Source organism: Saccostrea echinata, unplaced genomic scaffold (assembly GCF_033153115.1).
Source record: "Saccostrea echinata isolate AGI-Se365-2 ecotype Australia unplaced genomic scaffold, CSIRO_AGI_Sech_v1 ptg000004l, whole genome shotgun sequence".
NCBI classification, from domain to species: domain Eukaryota; kingdom Metazoa; phylum Mollusca; class Bivalvia; order Ostreida; family Ostreidae; genus Saccostrea; species Saccostrea echinata.
In genome coordinates this window covers 652,261-671,997 of record NW_026889753.1, presented here as the reverse complement: position 1 = coordinate 671,997, position 19,737 = coordinate 652,261, and the positions used below count along the sequence as shown (strand labels likewise).

At 34.1% G+C, this 19,737-nt stretch overlaps 1 protein-coding gene across 1 annotated transcript in view; it reads left to right on the top strand.

Annotated features, from left to right (window-relative positions):
* The window catches only part of LOC133178948 (hemicentin-1-like), a 62,076-nt gene extending 47,059 nt beyond the window's left edge, over positions 1–15,017 (top strand). Inside the window, exons 23-40 of the mRNA XM_061313599.1 lie at positions 160–471; positions 1,884–2,186; positions 2,519–2,833; positions 3,696–3,998; positions 4,228–4,497; positions 4,792–5,040; positions 5,641–5,769; positions 5,873–6,011; positions 6,263–6,325; positions 8,753–8,812; positions 8,911–8,973; positions 9,423–9,552; positions 9,967–10,029; positions 10,524–10,580; positions 11,081–11,155; positions 11,650–11,721; positions 13,056–13,121; positions 13,260–15,017. Of these exons, the coding sequence (XP_061169583.1) occupies positions 160–471; positions 1,884–2,186; positions 2,519–2,833; positions 3,696–3,998; positions 4,228–4,497; positions 4,792–5,040; positions 5,641–5,769; positions 5,873–6,011; positions 6,263–6,325; positions 8,753–8,812; positions 8,911–8,973; positions 9,423–9,552; positions 9,967–10,029; positions 10,524–10,580; positions 11,081–11,155; positions 11,650–11,721; positions 13,056–13,121; positions 13,260–13,514 (2,924 nt within the window). The 3' untranslated portion in view covers positions 13,515–15,017. The remainder of the gene's footprint in view (positions 1–159; positions 472–1,883; positions 2,187–2,518; positions 2,834–3,695; positions 3,999–4,227; positions 4,498–4,791; positions 5,041–5,640; positions 5,770–5,872; positions 6,012–6,262; positions 6,326–8,752; positions 8,813–8,910; positions 8,974–9,422; positions 9,553–9,966; positions 10,030–10,523; positions 10,581–11,080; positions 11,156–11,649; positions 11,722–13,055; positions 13,122–13,259) is intronic.
* The last annotated feature ends 4,720 nt before the right edge of the window (positions 15,018–19,737 follow it).

Genomic DNA, 19,737 nt, shown 5'->3' with positions numbered 1-19,737 from the left:
TGTCATGCAATACATTAAGAAAATATAGGTGCAATGGCATATCACCATTTCACTTCACTTTACTTTCAAAACCTTGTTACCTGGTATTTATCATTAGTTACCCATTTCCTTTTCTGATCCAGGGATAACCTCTTATTTTCATCCATTTTCTTCCATTAGACAAACCCTCTGTTTTTGTACAGCAAAGCAGCTACTCAGCTGTAATTGGAACAAATGTCTCCCTAGCATGCATTGTTTCTGTGACCACCAATGACCCTCCTGTACTTAATGTTTACTGGAAGAAGACTACCCCAAGTGGTTCTGGCACTATTGATGTGTCAGGATCTTCTAAATACTCAGGCAGCACCATTGAATCTCCGAACTTAATCATTACAAACCTTGATGTTCATGATAATGGCAATTACAGTTGCCTAGCAACCAATGCTGCAGGCACTAGTGAAAGTGGCGTGACTATTTTAACTATCACAGGCAGTGAGTAAACTTGCAACCCTGTACCGTATATGTCGCATGTTAAGCACATATCATATTCATATTGTACTGCTTATTAGCTACAGTGTATTTACTGTCAATATAGCTTTCTTATGTGAAAGTATACCAAATGCACAGATTAAGTTTCAATTGGGGGGTTCAGTATAGGGCAATAAGACTGTTAAAAATAAAAATCCTTAACACAGTATGATAGGTATTCTAATATTAATTATATTTTAGTATTTTATAGACCTGCATGTATTATGTATTCATACCTTATATCCTTAATAATTTCATAATATTTCATCTTTTTCAGGTAAATATTTCTCATCTGATTCTATCATAATACCAACTCCGATGTAGAAAATGCATGTATACTCCTGTTTATACCCAATGTGTACCAGTATCTTCCTTTCCATGCACATCATGTAACAAGGTCTATGATTGGTTCTGTATTAAAATAGATGATTGCACTACCCTTGACCATAATTGAAAAGTGTTTTGAAATATTTTTGAATGTACTTCATGCTATAATTCATGGGTATTGCAAACTAGATTTATAGACCATTCATAGAGCTACCAGTAGTAACAAACTTATCATGGTTATTACACTAGCTTGTAGTAAGCATGCTAATTTTGGACTATGCAGTTAAATGACCTTTTTTCTTCTTCTATTTCTTAAATTTCCATTTTGGTCCTCTTTTGAAACAGAGGTTCCTTTCATTTCCATTGAATCCACTAGATACATGGTTAGTTTGGGGCATAATGTGACCTTGACCTGCTCTGTGATTGCTGACCCTCCATCTACTATTGTGTACTGGCAAAGAAGGAACCAACTAGGCTCCCAAAATATATTTAGCAATACTAATATAAATAGATATGGGGGTGTGACTCTGTCAGATCCCTCACTCATTATCTACCGCGTGGATTACGTGGATGAGGGGGCGTACAACTGCTATGCCAGAAATGCAGTCGGACTAAGCAATAGTCCAACTGTTAATTTGTATGTTTTGGGAAGTGAGTAAATTCTGGGTGGTACATTGGGATGTCTGGTTATTTAAGAAATTGTGTGAAATCCTGCAAGTCTTGGGGGAAAATGTCATCTTTGTATTGCAGTTATTTGTTTTTTAGAGCACAAGTAATTTGGCTAAAATGTTTTAATGTCAAGAATTTTTTTTGTCACCATATTTTTTATTTTGCTTTTTTTTTCTTTTGCACATTGTACTAACTCAAGTATATAAACATTTATTTTTAAAAAATTATATTTTACAGAAAATGAAATAAATTTAGCATTTCTGGAAATACCAAAAATCATTATACAAACCATCATTTCAATGTTTTAATCAAATTATAAAGAGTAAATAGGCAAAGTTGTGGGAGCCACATAGAGTTAAGGAATCATGTCCAATTTTCAGGTCAGCCCGCTCCAAACATTCCCTTAGGATCTTACTCAGTTTTAATTGGGGATGACATACAGATCCCATGTTCTGTGACGGCAAATCCCCCCGTCACTTCTGTAGAATGGACATTCAGATCCAGCAGTGGGAGCACCATAACCATTTCACAGTCCAGCACCAAATACACCTTGGCCAGTGGCACCTCTAACCCGAATCTAACGGTTAATTCAGCTGCCTTGACAGATGCTGGCACTTACACCTGCAGAGCTACAAATATAGTTGGGCCAGGTGAAGATTCCGCTACCTTAACCATCACTGGAAGTAAGTCTGAGTGTGGTGATGGGCACTGTTGAAAAATTCTGGTGATTTCAAGCATTGAGGAAGAATCATCTTGGGAATTTTTTCTTGCACTATGAATTTGAGCACATTGTTTCCAGATTTTTTCTTTTCTAATCAATTCTTACTAACAATTTATTGTTAAAATATGATTTGCAAATCTGTCAAAAGCATGGATATGTATTAGTATAGTATTCTGGAAAAATATGCAAATTTTGTTCTCTTTAATTATTTCAAAACTTTGAAATTTCTTAAGCTTTTTTCTCTGCATGCCAGATATATACATTTTATATATTTACTAACAAACCCTTTTGTAGTTATTCCTAATGTAACAATACCAGACACATCTTTATCCATACAAAAACGTCAAAACATCACCATCACATGCGTAGTCACTGAGGCTCTGCCAAAAGAGACATCTGTATTATGGGAATTTAGGGCCAACCAAGGCGATTCAGGAACAATCATAAGCACTGCTTCAAATCCTACAAAATATCAAGGCGGCACTGTGGTAGTGCCGTCACTCACAATTTTGTCGGTAGCAGCTTCCGACCAAGGTTATTACACATGTATAGCATCAAACATATTCGGCGAGGGGCGCAGCGAACAGGCTTTTTTAGAAGCCACTGGCAGTGAGTACATGTGTTATGTGTATGTAGTCTGACCAACACATAATGAATACTGAAATACTGCTTAAGTTGTGAAATGCTTTTACAATGTATATAAATTGTAAATAACTACACTGTACGTATAATCAGCTTACTGATTTAAATATAATTGTTTCTGATTTATCTAAATGAAGCGCCATGAAATGTTTAACACAAAAATAATAATAAGCTTTTAGTATATTTGTCAACTTTTTCTGATTTGAAATTTTATTACAGTATGTTTACTTAATAATTGATATGATTGTACTATCTTTCCTAAATAGTATTTTATACAATAGATTACAATTATATGAGTATTTATATTGTGGGTGAATTTAAACATCATATGAAGCATCATTAACATTCATCATTTGGCTTTGTCCTATTATCTTATCCTACATTACATACAACTCATTAAGTCACCGCCAGGCTTTCAAAATTCATCTAACATGCAGTCCCATGCTCTAATATGTATGTATGTCCCCTCTCACAGCTTGATGTTTCTAGCATTATTATAAATTTCAGTACTCTATGCCTGATTTATTTTTTTATACTTACAATATATGTTGTGTGTTAAATGTACCATATTCTCAAAAGATACTAATCAATTTCCAGTAAGCTTAAGTCATATTGATTATGTCAACTTGATCACTGTAAATTCTGTGAAATTTGAAAAAAATGAAGTGTTTAAAGCAGCTTTTCAAGAACATAAAATTACTTGGATTTGGTATTTTACAGCTTTAATCAGAGTTCATTGAAACCTTTAGAATTTGTAGTAAGTAAGAAAGAAAATTCTTTTGGTTGTTCTATGTGACTCAATTTTAAATAATATCTGCTTCCTGTTTAGATGCTGCCACAGTAACTGTCAATCCTCCCAGTCAGTCTGTGCTACAAAAGAGCACAGCCTTCATCACCTGCACAATCACTAATGCCAATCCCGCTGTAACGGAGGTCACATGGGAGAAAGTTAGCTCAGGCGTGACCACCTCCATCACAGTGACGGGACGCTTCAATGGTTCTACTCCATCTGTCCCAGATCTTACCATCAGTGACCTTCAGCCAGGTGATGCAGGGACATACTACTGCTCAGCCAGGAATGCAATAGGAACAACCAGGAGTAACACAGGAAGTGTGCTTATAGTCACAGGGGGTCAGTGTCAAAAGATTTTTTTATTTAAGTGATTATTTCAACTTTTATGCCTTTAGATTTTTTGAATGTCTCAAAATTTGCTGTGAGCAATATGGGAAATATTTCACTCAAATTTTGGAAGGATTACAAAAAATAAATAAATAATTAAAAGAAATGATCCCATACACAAGGCCTTATGTAGTTTTCATGCTCAACCATTGTGTAGTGTTTAATTATTTTACTTTTACAGCTGTGCCAAGCAATATTCAGATAGCAGGATCATCCAGCAGAAATGTCAATCTAGGAGGGGCCTTGACCTTGCAATGTTCAGGTCAAGGTCAACCAAGCCCAACTTTTACGTGGATTTTCAGTAGTAGTAGTTCTGGTAGTACAGTGGTTGGAACAGGAACTACATACACAATTACTAATGCCCTGCGGACAAATGGTGGAACATACGTTTGTCGAGCAACTAATTCCCTGGGAACATTGGATAGTCCAGGGGTTAATGTCAATGTCCAGTGTAAGTATTCTTGAATTTTCATTGCATGAATAAACAAGAAAAAAAATTATTTCCCTACTCCTACATTGAAAAAATTGATTTCCCTATTCCTACATTATACTTGGACATTGAAGTTGCTTTAATAGGAGACAAAAGTTTTATAACAGTGCCAGTGGTTAATTGAAGGGTTTTGAGAAAAAAAAATTATTACTCAAAATTAAATGTACCGTAGATATTTTCATAACTAATATCCATTTTAATGAAATAAATCAAAAGTGTGTAATTTGACAATTCCTCATTACTTATTTTGTGTAGATGCTCCTGTTGATGTCAGAGGGGAAGCAGAGAAGACAGTGACTGCTACTGTAAATTCCCAGGTCACCTTGACCTGCTCTGTGGATGCCAATCCAACAGCCACTTACCAGTGGTACCGTAACTCACAGCTGGTGGGTTCTCAGCAACAGTATACCTTTAGCTACGGTGGAACCAACTCCCAAGGAGATTACACGTGTAGAGCCACCAACAGTATAGGATCTCGGGATCTTCTGTTCACTGTGTCTCAGGGTATACTCGCAAATCCATTATCCAGAATTCAAGTATTCTCAATATAAAATGTTCTTGATGATTCAAAAATCATTCTATGATATTTCACTTTTATAGATCTATATATGGTTTTTCAGGAAGGTTGATGAAAATATCTGAAATCATTGGTACATGTATCACCAGTATACTTGATCATATTTGTTGTCTCCATTTTCATTTGTTTCTTGGCAATAGAATGCTCCCACATTCCCCATTTTTATGCATAGTTTTAAGGAAAAAAGTCAACTCCATTAGATGATCATAGTCATTGTTTAGACAAAGCTACACATCTAAAGCTTTTAAGCATTGCTTTAACTAATACCAGAGTACTTGTGTGTGCTTCTCACTACATCAAGTTTGATTCAACTTGTTGAAGTTTGGAAGAGTGTTGAGCTTCATAATTTGCAAATTACGCCACAGAATTAATTTTTTATTTAAAAAAAGCAATAATCATTTAGTGATTATTCAAAAAGAAGCTGTTCTTTCATTTTCAACACTTGGGAGACAAGTGATGTGAAATATTTTGTGACCTTTGATTGATGCTTGTGTGTTTCTTATATTTTCATATGTCTACTTTTACAGCTGTTGGCAACACTGGGGCCTCTACAGTCAGTTCGGGGCTCTCCACGGGAGAAATTGCAGCAATCATCCTGGCCTTACTTCTCCTACTTCTGCTTATCATTATTATCATTATCTGCTGTCTGACACATGGTAAGTGACATAGCTGTCAATCACAAAAGGCCACACCTCTTACTGCCTCAGTTTGGAACAGTCGGAAACATGCAGAATTTTATCGGTGAAAATCTCATTTCAGGTGTTTGTGGGGCTATCTGTGGCAAGAAACAAGAAGTCAAAGGTCGTGTGGAACCAGTTGTGGAGAAGGAGGTGTATAAGGAAACACAGAAGGAGGTCATTATTCCACGCTTCCATGAGGAGTCCATCAAAGGCAAAAGGTACATAGAAAAGTCTTAACACAGCAAATCAGTTGATTCTAGCCCCCTCCTCGAATTTGCACAAATCACTGCCAAATATTCTGATGTTATTGATATAATTGTTAATCATAGTTAACACTTTCTATACTTTTACCCTGATGATGATATCAGACCATGACTTACATGGCATTTCAATATATATTCATATTTCTTTCCTAATGATTTTGATGCTATGCATATGATTGGTCTGTTGATGTCATGTGACAATTCAGTTACAGGGAGCCAGCAAGGGCAGGTTCTTATCGGTCTTACCCTGCCCGAGCTAGCAAATATCGGTAAGATACCCCGGCTTAAATGTTACCAAAGTGTGCATGTTATGTTTCTCCTGTTTTGATTTACTCCATGACTTGATGAAAATGCCTTGCTTCCAGCTATGACCTCTGCAGCAGTAACAAATATAAATAATGCTTACATGTGTACAAATGCGTAAATTTACTGTCTCCCGCAAAAAAAAGGGGATGGCTTATGTTTGAGTTTGGCTCTCATAATCTGTATGCAAGACTGGAATAATTCTTCATAGTGTTTAGGAAACGGAAGTATTGTGGAGTGTGTGTACCATAATAAGTATTTTGTGTTGACTTTTACCTCTGTGACAATGTTAGCAGTTTGATTGGGCATGATTCTGAATATAACCTGTATACAAATTGTACAAAATGTGGACCAAAATATTCCCCTTCTATTAATCTACATGTACTTCTGAAAAAAGTACATGTATTTTGAATGAAATGTTTGTGTACAGATATTAAGGATTTTTTTTATTTTTTTTTGGCAAATTTCAAAGACCAGAGCAAAATTAATCCACAAACAAAATGGTTTTAGCTCACCTGAGCTGAAAGCTCAAGTGAGCTTTTCTGATCACCCGTCGTCCGTCCGTCTGTAAACTTTTCACATTTTTAACTTCTTCTCAAGAACCACGGGGCCAATTTTAACCAAACTTGGTACAAAGTATCCTTAGGTGAAGGGGAGTTTAAATTGTTAAAATAAAGGGCCAAGTCCCCTTACAAGGGGAGATAATCAAGAAAAGACAAAAATAGAGTGGGGTCATTAAAAAATCTTCTTCTCAAGAACCACAGGGCCAAAAAAGTTGAAACTTATGTGGAAGCAACCTGGGGTAGTGGATATTCTAAATTGTTAAAATCATGACCCCCGGGGGAAGGGCGGGGCCACAATAGGGAATCCAAGTTTTACATTGAAATATGTAAGAAAAATCTTTAAAAATCTTCTTCTCAAGAATCACAAGGCCAGAAAAGCCGAAACTTATGTGGAAGCATCCTGGGATAGTGGAGATTCTAAATTGTAAAAATCATGACCCCCGGGGGTAGGGCGGGACCACAATAGGGAATCCAAGTTTTACATTGAAATATGTAAGAAAAATCTTTAAAAATCTTCTTCTCAAGAATCACTAGGCCAGAAAAGCTGAAACTTATGTGGAAGCATCCTGGGGTAGTGGAGATTCTAAATTGTAAAAATCATGACCCCAGGGGGTAGGGTGGGGCCACAATAGAGAATCCAAGTTTTACATTGAAATATAAAGGAAAAATCTTTAAAAAATCTTCTTCTCAAGAACCACTGGGCCAGAAAAGCTGAAACTTACTTGGAAGCATTCTGGGGTAGTGGAGATTCTAAAAGATAAAAATCATGACCCCCGGGAGTAGGGCTGGACCACAATAGGGAATCCAAGTTTTACATTGAAATATGTAAGAAAAATCTTTAAAAATCTTCTTCTCAAGAACCACAAGGCCAGAAAAGTTGAAACTTATGTCGAAGCATTCTGGGGTAGTGGAGATTCTAAATAATAAAAATCATGACCCCCGGGGGTAGGGCGGGGCCACAATAGGGAATCCAAGTTTTACATTGAAATATAAAGGAAAAATCTTTGAAAATCTTCTTCTCAAGAATCACTAGGCCAGAAAAGCTGAAACTTATGTGGAAGCATCCTGGGGTAGTGGATATTCTAAATTGTTAAAATCATGACCCCCGGGGTAGGGCGGGGCCACAAGAGGGAATCCAATTTTACATTGAAATATGTAAGAAAAATCTTTAAAAATCTTCTCCTCAAGAACAACTGGACCAGAAAAGCTGAAACTTATATGGAAGCATCCTGGGGTAGTGGAGATTCTTAATTGTAAAAATCATGACCCCCGGGGGTAGGGCGGGCCCACAATAAGTATTACAAGAGGGGAAATCTGGTTAAGAACAGCATGGCTAAAGTTACTCAGGTGAGCGATGTGGCCCATGGGCCTCTTGTTAAATTATAATACCATGTATGCTATTATACAGTCATGTTTGATTAACCCGATTTCCTTGTTTTTGCAAAAATAATCTAAACTTGAGAGGTTTGGTTTTTAAAAAAAGCAAATATTAACTATTAATCTGCATGTACTTCTGAAAAAAGTACATGTATTTTGAATGAAATGTTTGTGTACAGATATTGAGGATTTTTTTTTTTTTTTTTTTTTTTTTTTTTTTTTTTTTTTGGCAAATTTAAAGACCAGAGCAAAATTAATAAAGTACAATGATTAACAATTTATGAAATAGTCTGAGAATGGTCTTATTTTTACAGGTTAATGAAGTTACACTTCACAGCCTAATCTATTTTTTAATAAGTGTAATTTACTCAGAAACATGGATGTTGGATAGTAAAAGAATCTATTTTGATACCAGGAAGTGAAATATATCCTTATATTTAATTTTTGTTGTAGACAACCATCCGCCGTATCCAGGAAAGATGTTGATGTCAGAGTACAGAACGGTGGATTCAGGTCAGTTCATACCTAGTGTGTCAAAAGCGGAAAATTCTTTTTGATATTTTCATACTGTAATAAATGTTTTCTGTAACTAATTGGACTCTGTTTCACAGGAAGGAGAATGATTATGAGATCGTGCGTTATGAGACTGTGCCTCCAGTAACTACTCAGCTTGTGTAAGTTAATCCCAGATCAGTCTTGTTCAGTTGATAATAGTTGGTGAAATAGGTAGAATAGTAGGAATCTTCTTATTCCTTTGAATATGGTTTTAAAATATTTTTACTCAGCTCAGTAAGGTGAAGATGAGCTTATATTCTATACCCTGATGTCAGCATCAGTGTCTCGTACATGTTAATGCTTTTTGGGCAGGTCCAATCTTAAGTAGTCTGAAGTGTTCCAAACTGGCATAGATGATGCATCTAGGGATGCATACTTCTTGAGTTTGTCTTCAGATGCTTTATTTTTCAGCTTGTATCTCATACATTGTTCAGTTGAAACTAAGCAATATTTCTATTGATCATTAATTTGATACAAGACTTGGGCTCGCTTTTAGAACACAATGATTGGGGGGGGGGGGGGAGCTTTGTTATATCTGATCACCTTACTTGATGTGTTTACCCTTTAGGACGGAGTCTCCTCGACCACACCGCCTACCTGCTCTCTCCTACACATATGAAGATGTGGAGAAGAAACGCAAGAGGAGGAAGAAGAAGAAGCATCACCGCAGGCGCCACCGTGATGAAGGAGAGGAAGTGGTGAGTTATCTCCCCTTCATTTAATTTGTTAAAATTATTCTTTTACTTGTAGAAATGTTGCAAAGAAAGGAAGAAAAAAATTCTTGTGCATTTCTTACATAGCTTCAGATTGAATTAATGATTTCTTATGGAGTGATTTGTAGTGATAATTGTTGTGTTCTTTTAAAACTAATACTTTTAATAATTGAAACAATGTTTATTTACCTCTAAGTGTGTTGATGTGCGACAGTTAAGCTTACTAAAAATTTAGATGATTTGGCACTAAATGTTTAGTTTTATGTAGAGTCAAGATTTTGAACACTTTGCGGTAGGAAATGTTTAGTATGATCTACAAGGGATCTATTAAAATTAGGGAATTTAGATATGTGCTTTTACCTCAAAAGAAAAATCTTGGTTTTGGTTTTACAATAACAGGTGGTTGAGACTATGCGGTCTGCTAGCCCTGTTCGTTATATAGAAGAACCGGTGGAAGAAGTGGTAATTATTGTAGACTCCAATTATAATGGCAATGGCAGACCTGTTTACGAATATTGCAATACTAAAAAAAAAATAGAGGTATAAATGTTTAAGTCTTTATTTTGAGCTCAAATTAAATTTTATAATTTAATATGAACAGGTCTGCTAATGAAAAGTAGAATTATTATCATAACATCCTCCCCATAGAAACACATGCATGTATAGTCCCTTTGTAGCGACAAATTATGTACTGTCTTCTATTGAATTAATCAAATATGATATTTATTTCTGTAATGCTACCCAATTGCATTACCGGTACTCTGAAATTTTATAACACTTAACATTTATATACAAGCTACCTATCAATTTAAAACCAGATATTCAACTTTTCTCAATCTGAGTAACCAAAACTTCTTCAGGTATCAATATGTAATACATTAGCTTTAAGCTCATAAATTTGGGATGGAAGTTTAGCATATTTATTGAGAATTCTATACAAGTGTACTGATTTTCAGGAGGTAGTGCGCTCGGCTAGCCCGACCCACTATATAACTGAGCCCAGCAGTGAAATGGTAATTACTAAGTAGACTGGGAAGTAGATATTTTTGGAGTTCCTCTGGAATCTTCACTTAGACTCTGTCTATGACTACACATCTTACATAATTTTCAGAATCTTAAAAAAGTTTTCTTAATAGTACTTTATTTCAAGAGCCAAAAAAAAAAAACAATTAAAGGATAGAAATAATTTGAAACACTTGTTATGCATAGATTAACAAAAAAAATCTTACTAGTTATAACATTAATAACAAGACTGCAGCACATTACCTCCTTTTCCCTTTCAGTGTCTCAGCTATTTAAGATGGATCAATAACTTTTCCTTCAGTCTCTTTTTTAGCACTATTGATTTTATTCTGAGTTTTGGTTTTATTTTTTAGCACATAATTTATCCATAGAAAAATTAATTATCTCATGACTTTCATATAAAGTCAATTTTTATTTGATGATTTATAAATTAATAAAACTTGTACAGTATTACACAATTTAAACATCCAATATTTGTCCTGTGAACTAGGTGGTTGAACGAGTTATACGAAGTCGCAGTGCTAGTCCTACTCGAATAATTCGCACCGAGGCAGAGGAACCAACGGTATAACCTCATATTCTCTGTACCTCTGTCTTCCTCCATTATATAATCTCATCCCTTACATTTTTGTTAGTTCATTGGTGTTGGGCTTGTTTTATTTTTCAGCCTCCTTCCATTTTATTTCTGATATAAGCTGTTATTCCTTCATGAAATGTTGTTTAATTTACGTGTACCTGCATAATCCTCTTCTCAATAATTTTGTTTTTATAAGGAATATATGTTTTTGTAACAAAGATTTCAGAGGGTTTTTAGCAACCGTAAAATTATGGTTAATTATGGAACTATGCATTTTAATAAGATAGCTACTATTTTACACCAATTAAAAAAATTTAAGGGGGGGGAATAAGAATTTAGGGAAATCACAAAATTACCAATAAAGTCATATTAAAAAAAATTGAAATTAACAGTAATTATAAAATAAGAAAAGAAATGAAATGAAAGGATGAAATAGAAATATACCATTTATTTTAATACCTGTCATATATACAAACTGCCAGGTTGTTGAGCGGGTGATCCGCAGTTCGAGTCCAAGTCGTCATGTCTACCGACAAGAAGTTGAGGAACCAGTGGTATAAAAATTTAATACATGTGCATACCATCCATGTAGTTGTCATAATGATACCACTAACATTCTCCATAGACTCCTCTTTTATCATTCTTGTTTTTACAGGGAAAAATTATTAACTTTATATGTATATCGTTGTATCTCCATGCAGTTTTGACAAGTTTCATAGTAAAGTGTCATTCTTATTAAAGATTTCACAGATCAAGAAAACAAGGAAAGACCACCATCTTAATTAACAGAACTTCTCATTCCAGCATCCCGTACCATAACAAAGCACTATGTTCACTTTCACTTTCATGTTTACTTTCACTGGTTTTGCAGGTTACACGACAACTAATTAAAATAACAAAGATTCTTACTAATGGAAAATCATTTAACATTTAGATTTGGAGCCAATTACACTGTTCCATATTCAAAATACTTTACTTTTAATCTTGTTGATGTTTGATATGTTGAAAACATTTCAGTGCTAACAATGCAGTTGAATTATTACTGTGTCATGAACAGGAAATTAAAGTTCTAGCTGTTGGAGATTTAGGTGCTTTGTATTTTTTTGGTTGTTATTTGTCCAAATTATATGAACATTACATGCCTTACATTAAAAAAAAGAGAGAGAGAGAGATAGGAGATCGTAAATAGTAACAAAAGCGGAATCTAGGTTTCACTTTCTTATTCACACCTTTCTTAATGTTGTTTATAGGAATATTCACCTTCTCCAGGAAGGAGAAGCCACGGTTACTATGACGATGAAAGGGTAAACAGAAATCAGTGTTTGGATTGTTTAATTGCTAATTTATTAGTTGTTTGGGCTTTTTAAAAATTTCATTAGCAAATTTTTTTTTTTAAGTAATCCTTAAATCTTTTATCTGTAAACCTTACAAATGATATAATTTAAAAAATTAATGTATGTATTTATAGAAATCAAATGAGGTGGGAGTTTGTGGTGTGATAATTTGTAAGCTAGGATAACTGCTTATAATAATTATTGAATATGTATAGTACATGTAAAGCATATTGTAGTTGGTATTAACATTTTTATTTCTTATTCAAAAAAAAAACAAAAAACAAAAACATATACATTAGCTGTGTCTGTTTCTATCCTCCTAACTGTAGTAAAAATGATCCTTATGTAATCCACCTTGTGTGATGTGTGAGTAGATGTAAATACATGTAACTTAAACATCTAGGAATTTCTTTAAATTCTACCTGTAAAACATAGAGCTTTCAGTAAAAGATTTTCATACTAAAAATGAAAAATGTATTTTGAATTTTAATTCTTTTTCTGTCTTTTTTTTTTTTTTTACATTAAAAAAATTTTTTTGTCTTTCTTTCTCATAGATCATTGAGACCACGAGGAGCTCCAGAAGTCCTCGACGACACAGGCACCAGGAGGATGAAGAAGTGGTAATAGAAATGTTAATTAAAATGGAAATGGATAAGGGAAAAGTTTATTCTTAATTTGATACTAAATATGAAATGAAAATGAAAAATGATTCTATTGAATAAATTCAAGCAATTATGTCTACCTGTGGTCATTTACAGATAATTCAACAACGCAGTCCAAGCACTAAGCGGAGATATGAGGAGAATTACATAACAGATGATCGGGATATCATCCAGGAAGACGGAGATCTCCGTGCATACAATGGAGTCGTGTATCACGAGGCTCCCAGTCGCCATGGCAGTGGGCGTTATGCTGTACAGAGCAGTGAGAGGCGGAGTCGAAGCAGTCGTCGTCATGGATCTGATGATGATGTAGAAGTGGTTTATGGGAAGGAATATGTTGTTGAACGTTAACTAGGTCTTATATGAATTAATATTAGGATTTTACAATTATTTTTATCAGAGATTTATGTAGAATGGGTCGGTTTTTGAGATGTAAATGGATGTGATTTTTGTAATTTGATAGCTCCTCTAGTATTTTTTTTTTCTAGCATCAAAAAGAAAAACTTGTATTAATTCGGTGTGAATAGATTTTTTTATCCTTTAAATATCATGCAAAGAAAACCAAAGTTGAAAGATGAGTATTATTCTATGTATGATGTTGTTTAATGTCCATGTTAGTATAATCAAGAAGCAAAGAAAATTTTCAGAAGTGCTACTAACTAACCATGTGTCCATTTGTTACAAAGTGCCTACACTCCTGTGTATTACATTCCAGGAAGTTTGCATAAGAATCTAGTTTCTTTAAACTTGTATTTGAGAGAAATCACATTTTATGGGACAAAGCATATTAAGAAAATGCTCAGTTTAAGTTATCATTAGTTTACAGTAACATTCCAGCTATTCTGATTGGTTTATCAGGGTACATGTTTTTATGTTTACCCTTCTGATGTGAGTTGTGTATTATATCTAATGGCTTTTATAAATTTTAATGCACTGTGATATTACCAGCATAATTTTTTATGAGGGATACTCGTGAAGTGGCATAATATTATACTTTTATCATGGATTGGTAAATATATTGTTTGATTGTATATTTTTCTGTGTTTTAGAGCATTTTTATTTTTTTTTTTTCTTTTTACCACATACTCCAGTTTTTTGTTTTTGTTTTTTTTTTTTTTCAAAAATTCCGTCCTCGTTTTTCACATTTATATTTGTATAAGTTTATACCAAATATGGATTTGACATAATGGTCCATTTTATGTTTGTAATATTAATATATGAATATTGTATACTTGTACAAGAGCCTCAACACATCTGTAATTTTCTTGTCATTAGATGAACGTAGAGATATTTTCACTAACATATTTTACACAATCAAAATTTCATCATTATTCTATCAAATGTGATAACATGACAACTAATTTTTTGTTCCAGCAAGATTTTTCAGCTATTTATTTAATAACTGTATTTATAATTGTTGTATATAACTGAATAATTTATGTATTGTATAATCTCCCTCCTTGTATATATACAGTAACATGACAATGAAAACTGTGATATTTTTGTATTAGATTGATTGGGAGGTGCTACTTTGCTACGATGTGATTGGTCAGAATTTACAGATACTTTGCAATGATTGGTCCACAACTGATAAATATTTTATATCATAGGAATGGTGATTTGAATTTGGATGAAATAAATTTATGGGAAATTGAATAATATTTTAATTGTCATATTGTGTCTTCAAGCAGATGTTTCAAGCTGCTTATTAAGTTTACTGAATTGTATTGACTCTTTACTTTTAGTACTTAATTCATATGGTGTATTTTTTTATCATTTTAATGCAAATCAGTTCTTAAAAATTTATCAAATTCATTCAATATGCAAGTCAGAAATATTTAGAATTGTATCTTTGAATTTCCCAAGCATAATTAGAAATTTAAAATCAATAGAAATAAAGATAATTGTAGAAGTATATTCAGTGTGTTATCATTTTTAAACCCTTTTCTTGAAAGCTATGGACCATTTTAACCTTGGGTTTACAGGGAGATAACAAGAGGTCAAAATTCTATGACATAGGAAGTTTTCAGAACAAATATGGTTTAAAAAAGTGTGCATAAACCTACACACATAAATTAATTTATTTTGTAAGATTCTGACCTCAAAAAGATGACCATTGTTAAAATTTAGGTGTTTCTATTACCTCCCTTGACCTTTTCTGAATTTTCTGGGGGTGGGGGTGGGGTTACAAAACCAGAATTTCAGTAGCTTACAATTCAACTTGCAGCAAAGCTGATAGATTTCTTTGTGCTAACATACCCTTAATCAGATCATGATCAAAAGAGAACCTAATACACAGAGGTTGTATGTCCCATCGAAATTGAAAAAAAAATGTGTACCCTCATATGTTATGGGAGGATTGCCGATATTGCTTCATGTATGTAGGTAACGCCTCTACGTTCATTGAAAAGGAGATTAGAATTGACAAATATTATTGCACTTTACAGTATATAATCCCATACTGATTATAAATTCGACATGAATTATAGATCTTATGCAGGACAAAAAAAAATTTTCGAGATGTGATTCCAGCATGATAAGTAGATGCAATCTTGTTCGTCCCCTTTCAACATGGCACCATATGCATACCATTTACAAATAAACTGTGCATTGCCGACCAGAGAAGGCGTAAAGTGACACAAGAATTCTAATAAGGATATCTGCTTTTTTTAACTTTATTCCCTTCCTACGTCAACGTAAGTTAAAGGTCACAAAAACGATGATTTCGAGAAAAACGTAATGTTTGTTCTTAATGTCAATACACTGCTATAGAGACGTGGTAAATGATATCTTTGCTTTGCGTCCATAAATTCTAAAAGGTATCCTCCAGACCAATTAAAACATCAAACATTTCTAAAACAATTTCAAGAATTAGCAAGTATAAGAAATCTGTTTTGTTTTGCCATTATCTATTTTCACACGGTAAGGAATTCAAAGCATGTATATGACGGAACACACTCGAATTCTTTACAGATTTGCTTCTTTAGTTGGGATTTTTTATTTGTTAACATTTAAAAACTGGAATTGCATCAAAGATTGAGAAAGGGATAGTCTTAACACCGAATGAATCTGGGAAAGAACTAAAAAAAAAAAAATAATTTATTGATTGACAGACTTATTTTCTTTTTCCCTACAGGATTTTTCTGAAAACTTGCCTGCCCGTAAAATAACGCGTTAATTTACCGTGGCCTAATTCTTACAGGCACATTTTCACCAAGGAATTTCTGCCTCCCCCCCCCCCTTCCCTGTCATATGAATGGAGGGTTGAAAGTTCTTTGATATGAATTACACCACAAATTTAAACAAATTTTAATATTACATAATTATACCCCTTTATAATATATAAATGCTACCCTTTTATTTATGTGAATAAACTAGCTGTCGATCGAATAATGAGTGAAGTCTATGGTGAAGGAAAAAGATTTCGGAGAGTCGCTTTGCAAGAGGGCCATCATGCATTTGTATGTCTGAATTTACTTGTCATTCCATGCATGTGGGTACGTGTACATATATTTAAGTACATACAGAATTACCTGTATTGTCTATTGTCCAAGACAATTATTGTCTGTGTATTGAAAGATGACCAGAGCGCTGACCCGTGGACAACTTCTGATCCGATTAAGACTAATCCCTGGAGATCAGTGACATTAAATATAAACGACACACTTCATATTCCATTAATAAAAGTCCAACCAAAACATTTCATTGATTTAATTTGAACCATTCAGTTTTATATTTATTCTACAAATACACACATGTATACCCTGGCATTAAGCATTTCTTACAATAACGTATATGGAAACAGTAGCTAATACATGCCCCCGTCCATTAAAAGAGCGACGACCAAACTGAAACAATACCAGGTCGTTCAAAACTTCATTAACTCAGGAATAAAACCCGTGTGAACACCTGAACGTGTATTAATTGTGACACGGAGTAAGTGAGAATGACTTAATTCACCCAGCATCCTCTGTATAAAGTGCTCGAAAGCTTCAGGATATCGATAATGGAGTGAACCGATTTTCTGTCTTTCACCATTATGTCAAGTTTTCTATTCTAGTCTTCCCATCATTATTCTCCGATGAATGGAACCTGGAGACGAAGGAAAATGGACCGTTATTTTATGGTGGTGTGGATATTTTTATCCGTTTACATGACTAGGGTAAGGGTGAATAAAACATTATACATTTTATTATGTTTTGTAGAGTAAAGTGCCAGACATTTTTAAAATACTCCAAATAAAGATACCAGTGTATATCAATAGGTCCCATCAGTGCTACTCAATATTACAATTAAACCGTTGACAAGAAACAATAAGAATATATCCTCAGTATATAATACACGTTTAGTAGATAATCAGTTGGGTTGTAGAAATACAGGAGCTAGAGCAATCACGCCTTATATTCCTGTACCAAGTTAATCCTATCGAACTATTGTTTCAGCTTGTGGGGAAAGGGGGTAGGTGCTTTCACTGATACAATAGTATAATACCCCACCCCCACCCCCTCCCCCTCGTGATTTTGACATCTTAGACGCGCAAATTGAGTCTTTGAATGATTTCAAAGTCTATGAGAATAACTGTTCCTCAGTCACAGTAGAGCTTTCGAACAATGGATATCATACTCCATGTAGAATCACCAGTGATTTTACTCCCTTGTATTATTTACGAAATACTGAAAATGTTAGCGATATTTTTCCAACGAAGCTATAATTCAACAGATAGCTACACATATTTTGAAACAGTTGCAAATATTTTTTGTTGGTTTTTATTGGTATGAACAAGAATTCAAAGAGAGGAAGTATATATATTTACTACATTTTCAACGGTGAAATACTGTGATTTATTCATTGAATAAAAGTGATATTCTCTCACAGTGTGAAAGGATACCAAAGTGATATTCTGTCACAGTGTGAAAGGATATCGAAGTAAGTAAAATATAATTTCTAGCATGTAACAAGATTGAGATAGAAACTAAACCATCTTGACGGAGATTACAACTGCCAAATTCTTCACAAATATGTTGCTAAAATCCATTTTACAATGTTTTCAATCTCACAACTGCCAAGCTATGACTTCGCAACTGCTACAACTATGACGCCACACAGCCTATGACACTGACAAGGGGCAAAGGGAAAAATCAAAGAAAATGTAATAAACAGAAAATTCAATGTTTTCTAGTTGGATATTGAATTTATTTCACTCGTGAGACAAGATTTTCTTTTTATTTTCACTCGTGCTTCGCACTCGTGAAAATATCAAAAATCCTGTCCCACTCGTGAAATAAATTCCAACTAGAAAATATTGAATATCCTCTCTCTCTCTCTCTCTCTCTCTCTCTATATATATATATATATATACACTGTAGAAATATGCATATATTCTACATATAATTTCCAACTGTTCACAATTCCCAAAGCTGACATAAGCGCACTTTACAAATTGCATACTGAGAAGGCATTGTTATTTATTTTAGAATATTTAATATTTTCTCCTTTTTTCAAGGGAGGTAGTGAGACTTTGGTATTACAGTGCGATTCATCACCTGGTAATGTATTCATTAGTACAATACACTTGCTTTATCTAATTTCAGCTTCAGATAGCAATGTCATATGTTAGTCAGTCTAATGCTGGTTATTAATTTTCATCTTCTTAGGGTGGTACAAGGTTCTGGGGAAATGCGTTCTTAAAGTCCCCCACAAACAGTCGTGGATGGAAGCATACAAATATTGTACACGGTAAGCTACATGTATGTTTAAACATTTTTTGAAATATGCCATGATATTACAATTTTTTCGGGATGGGGGATCAGTACTCCTACAAGTAAGAGCCCCCGGTTAACGTCCCTACGCTCCTTATATACCTCGGCGCCAAGTCAAAAGTATCTCGCCGTGGGCAGGTCTCTAGCATGTGGAGTAGGGGATCAGAAATTTATCTATATACCCACTAAAAATAAAATTGATAAAACAAACGAATTTAAAAAATGATAGCATTAAGATAATCAGATGTTGTTATTGAGGGCGAATAACCGTAAATTAAATAATATATTAGATGTTATATGGGGGAGGGGCACCTTTTTGCGTGTCCCTCCAATCCCTATGAGCCTTAGTATAATGTCCTCGTAATCACCTCTTTGAATATCTTGTACTGATTTTTTGTCTTTCTTGAGTCAAATTTGCTTCTTTTTTAAAACAATATTAAATGTTTTCTTTATTTTTTAGTACAGGAATTAAAGTTACAGTTGTTATATTGCAGAAAAATTCGTCTGTGATAGCTACAACCGTTCATTCCCGTACTAAGTTAACAAAGAAAGATATTTTAAAAAAAATTATGCATTGTCGGATCCAGGGGAGGGGGGTCCGTGGGTTGGAACCTCCCTTTATTTTTTGCCAAGCGAAGAGAGAGAGAGGGGGGGGGGAGAGAAATAAAACGTTTCCTGGAATAGATATGTATACCACTTTGCTATAGATACAGTCGACGTCTCACACATATACTTTCACTATCTCTCCCTTTCAGGGGTTTTATTTTTTGGTAAATGGTTGAGAAGGGAAGGGATAAAACATGTCTTCTGAAAAC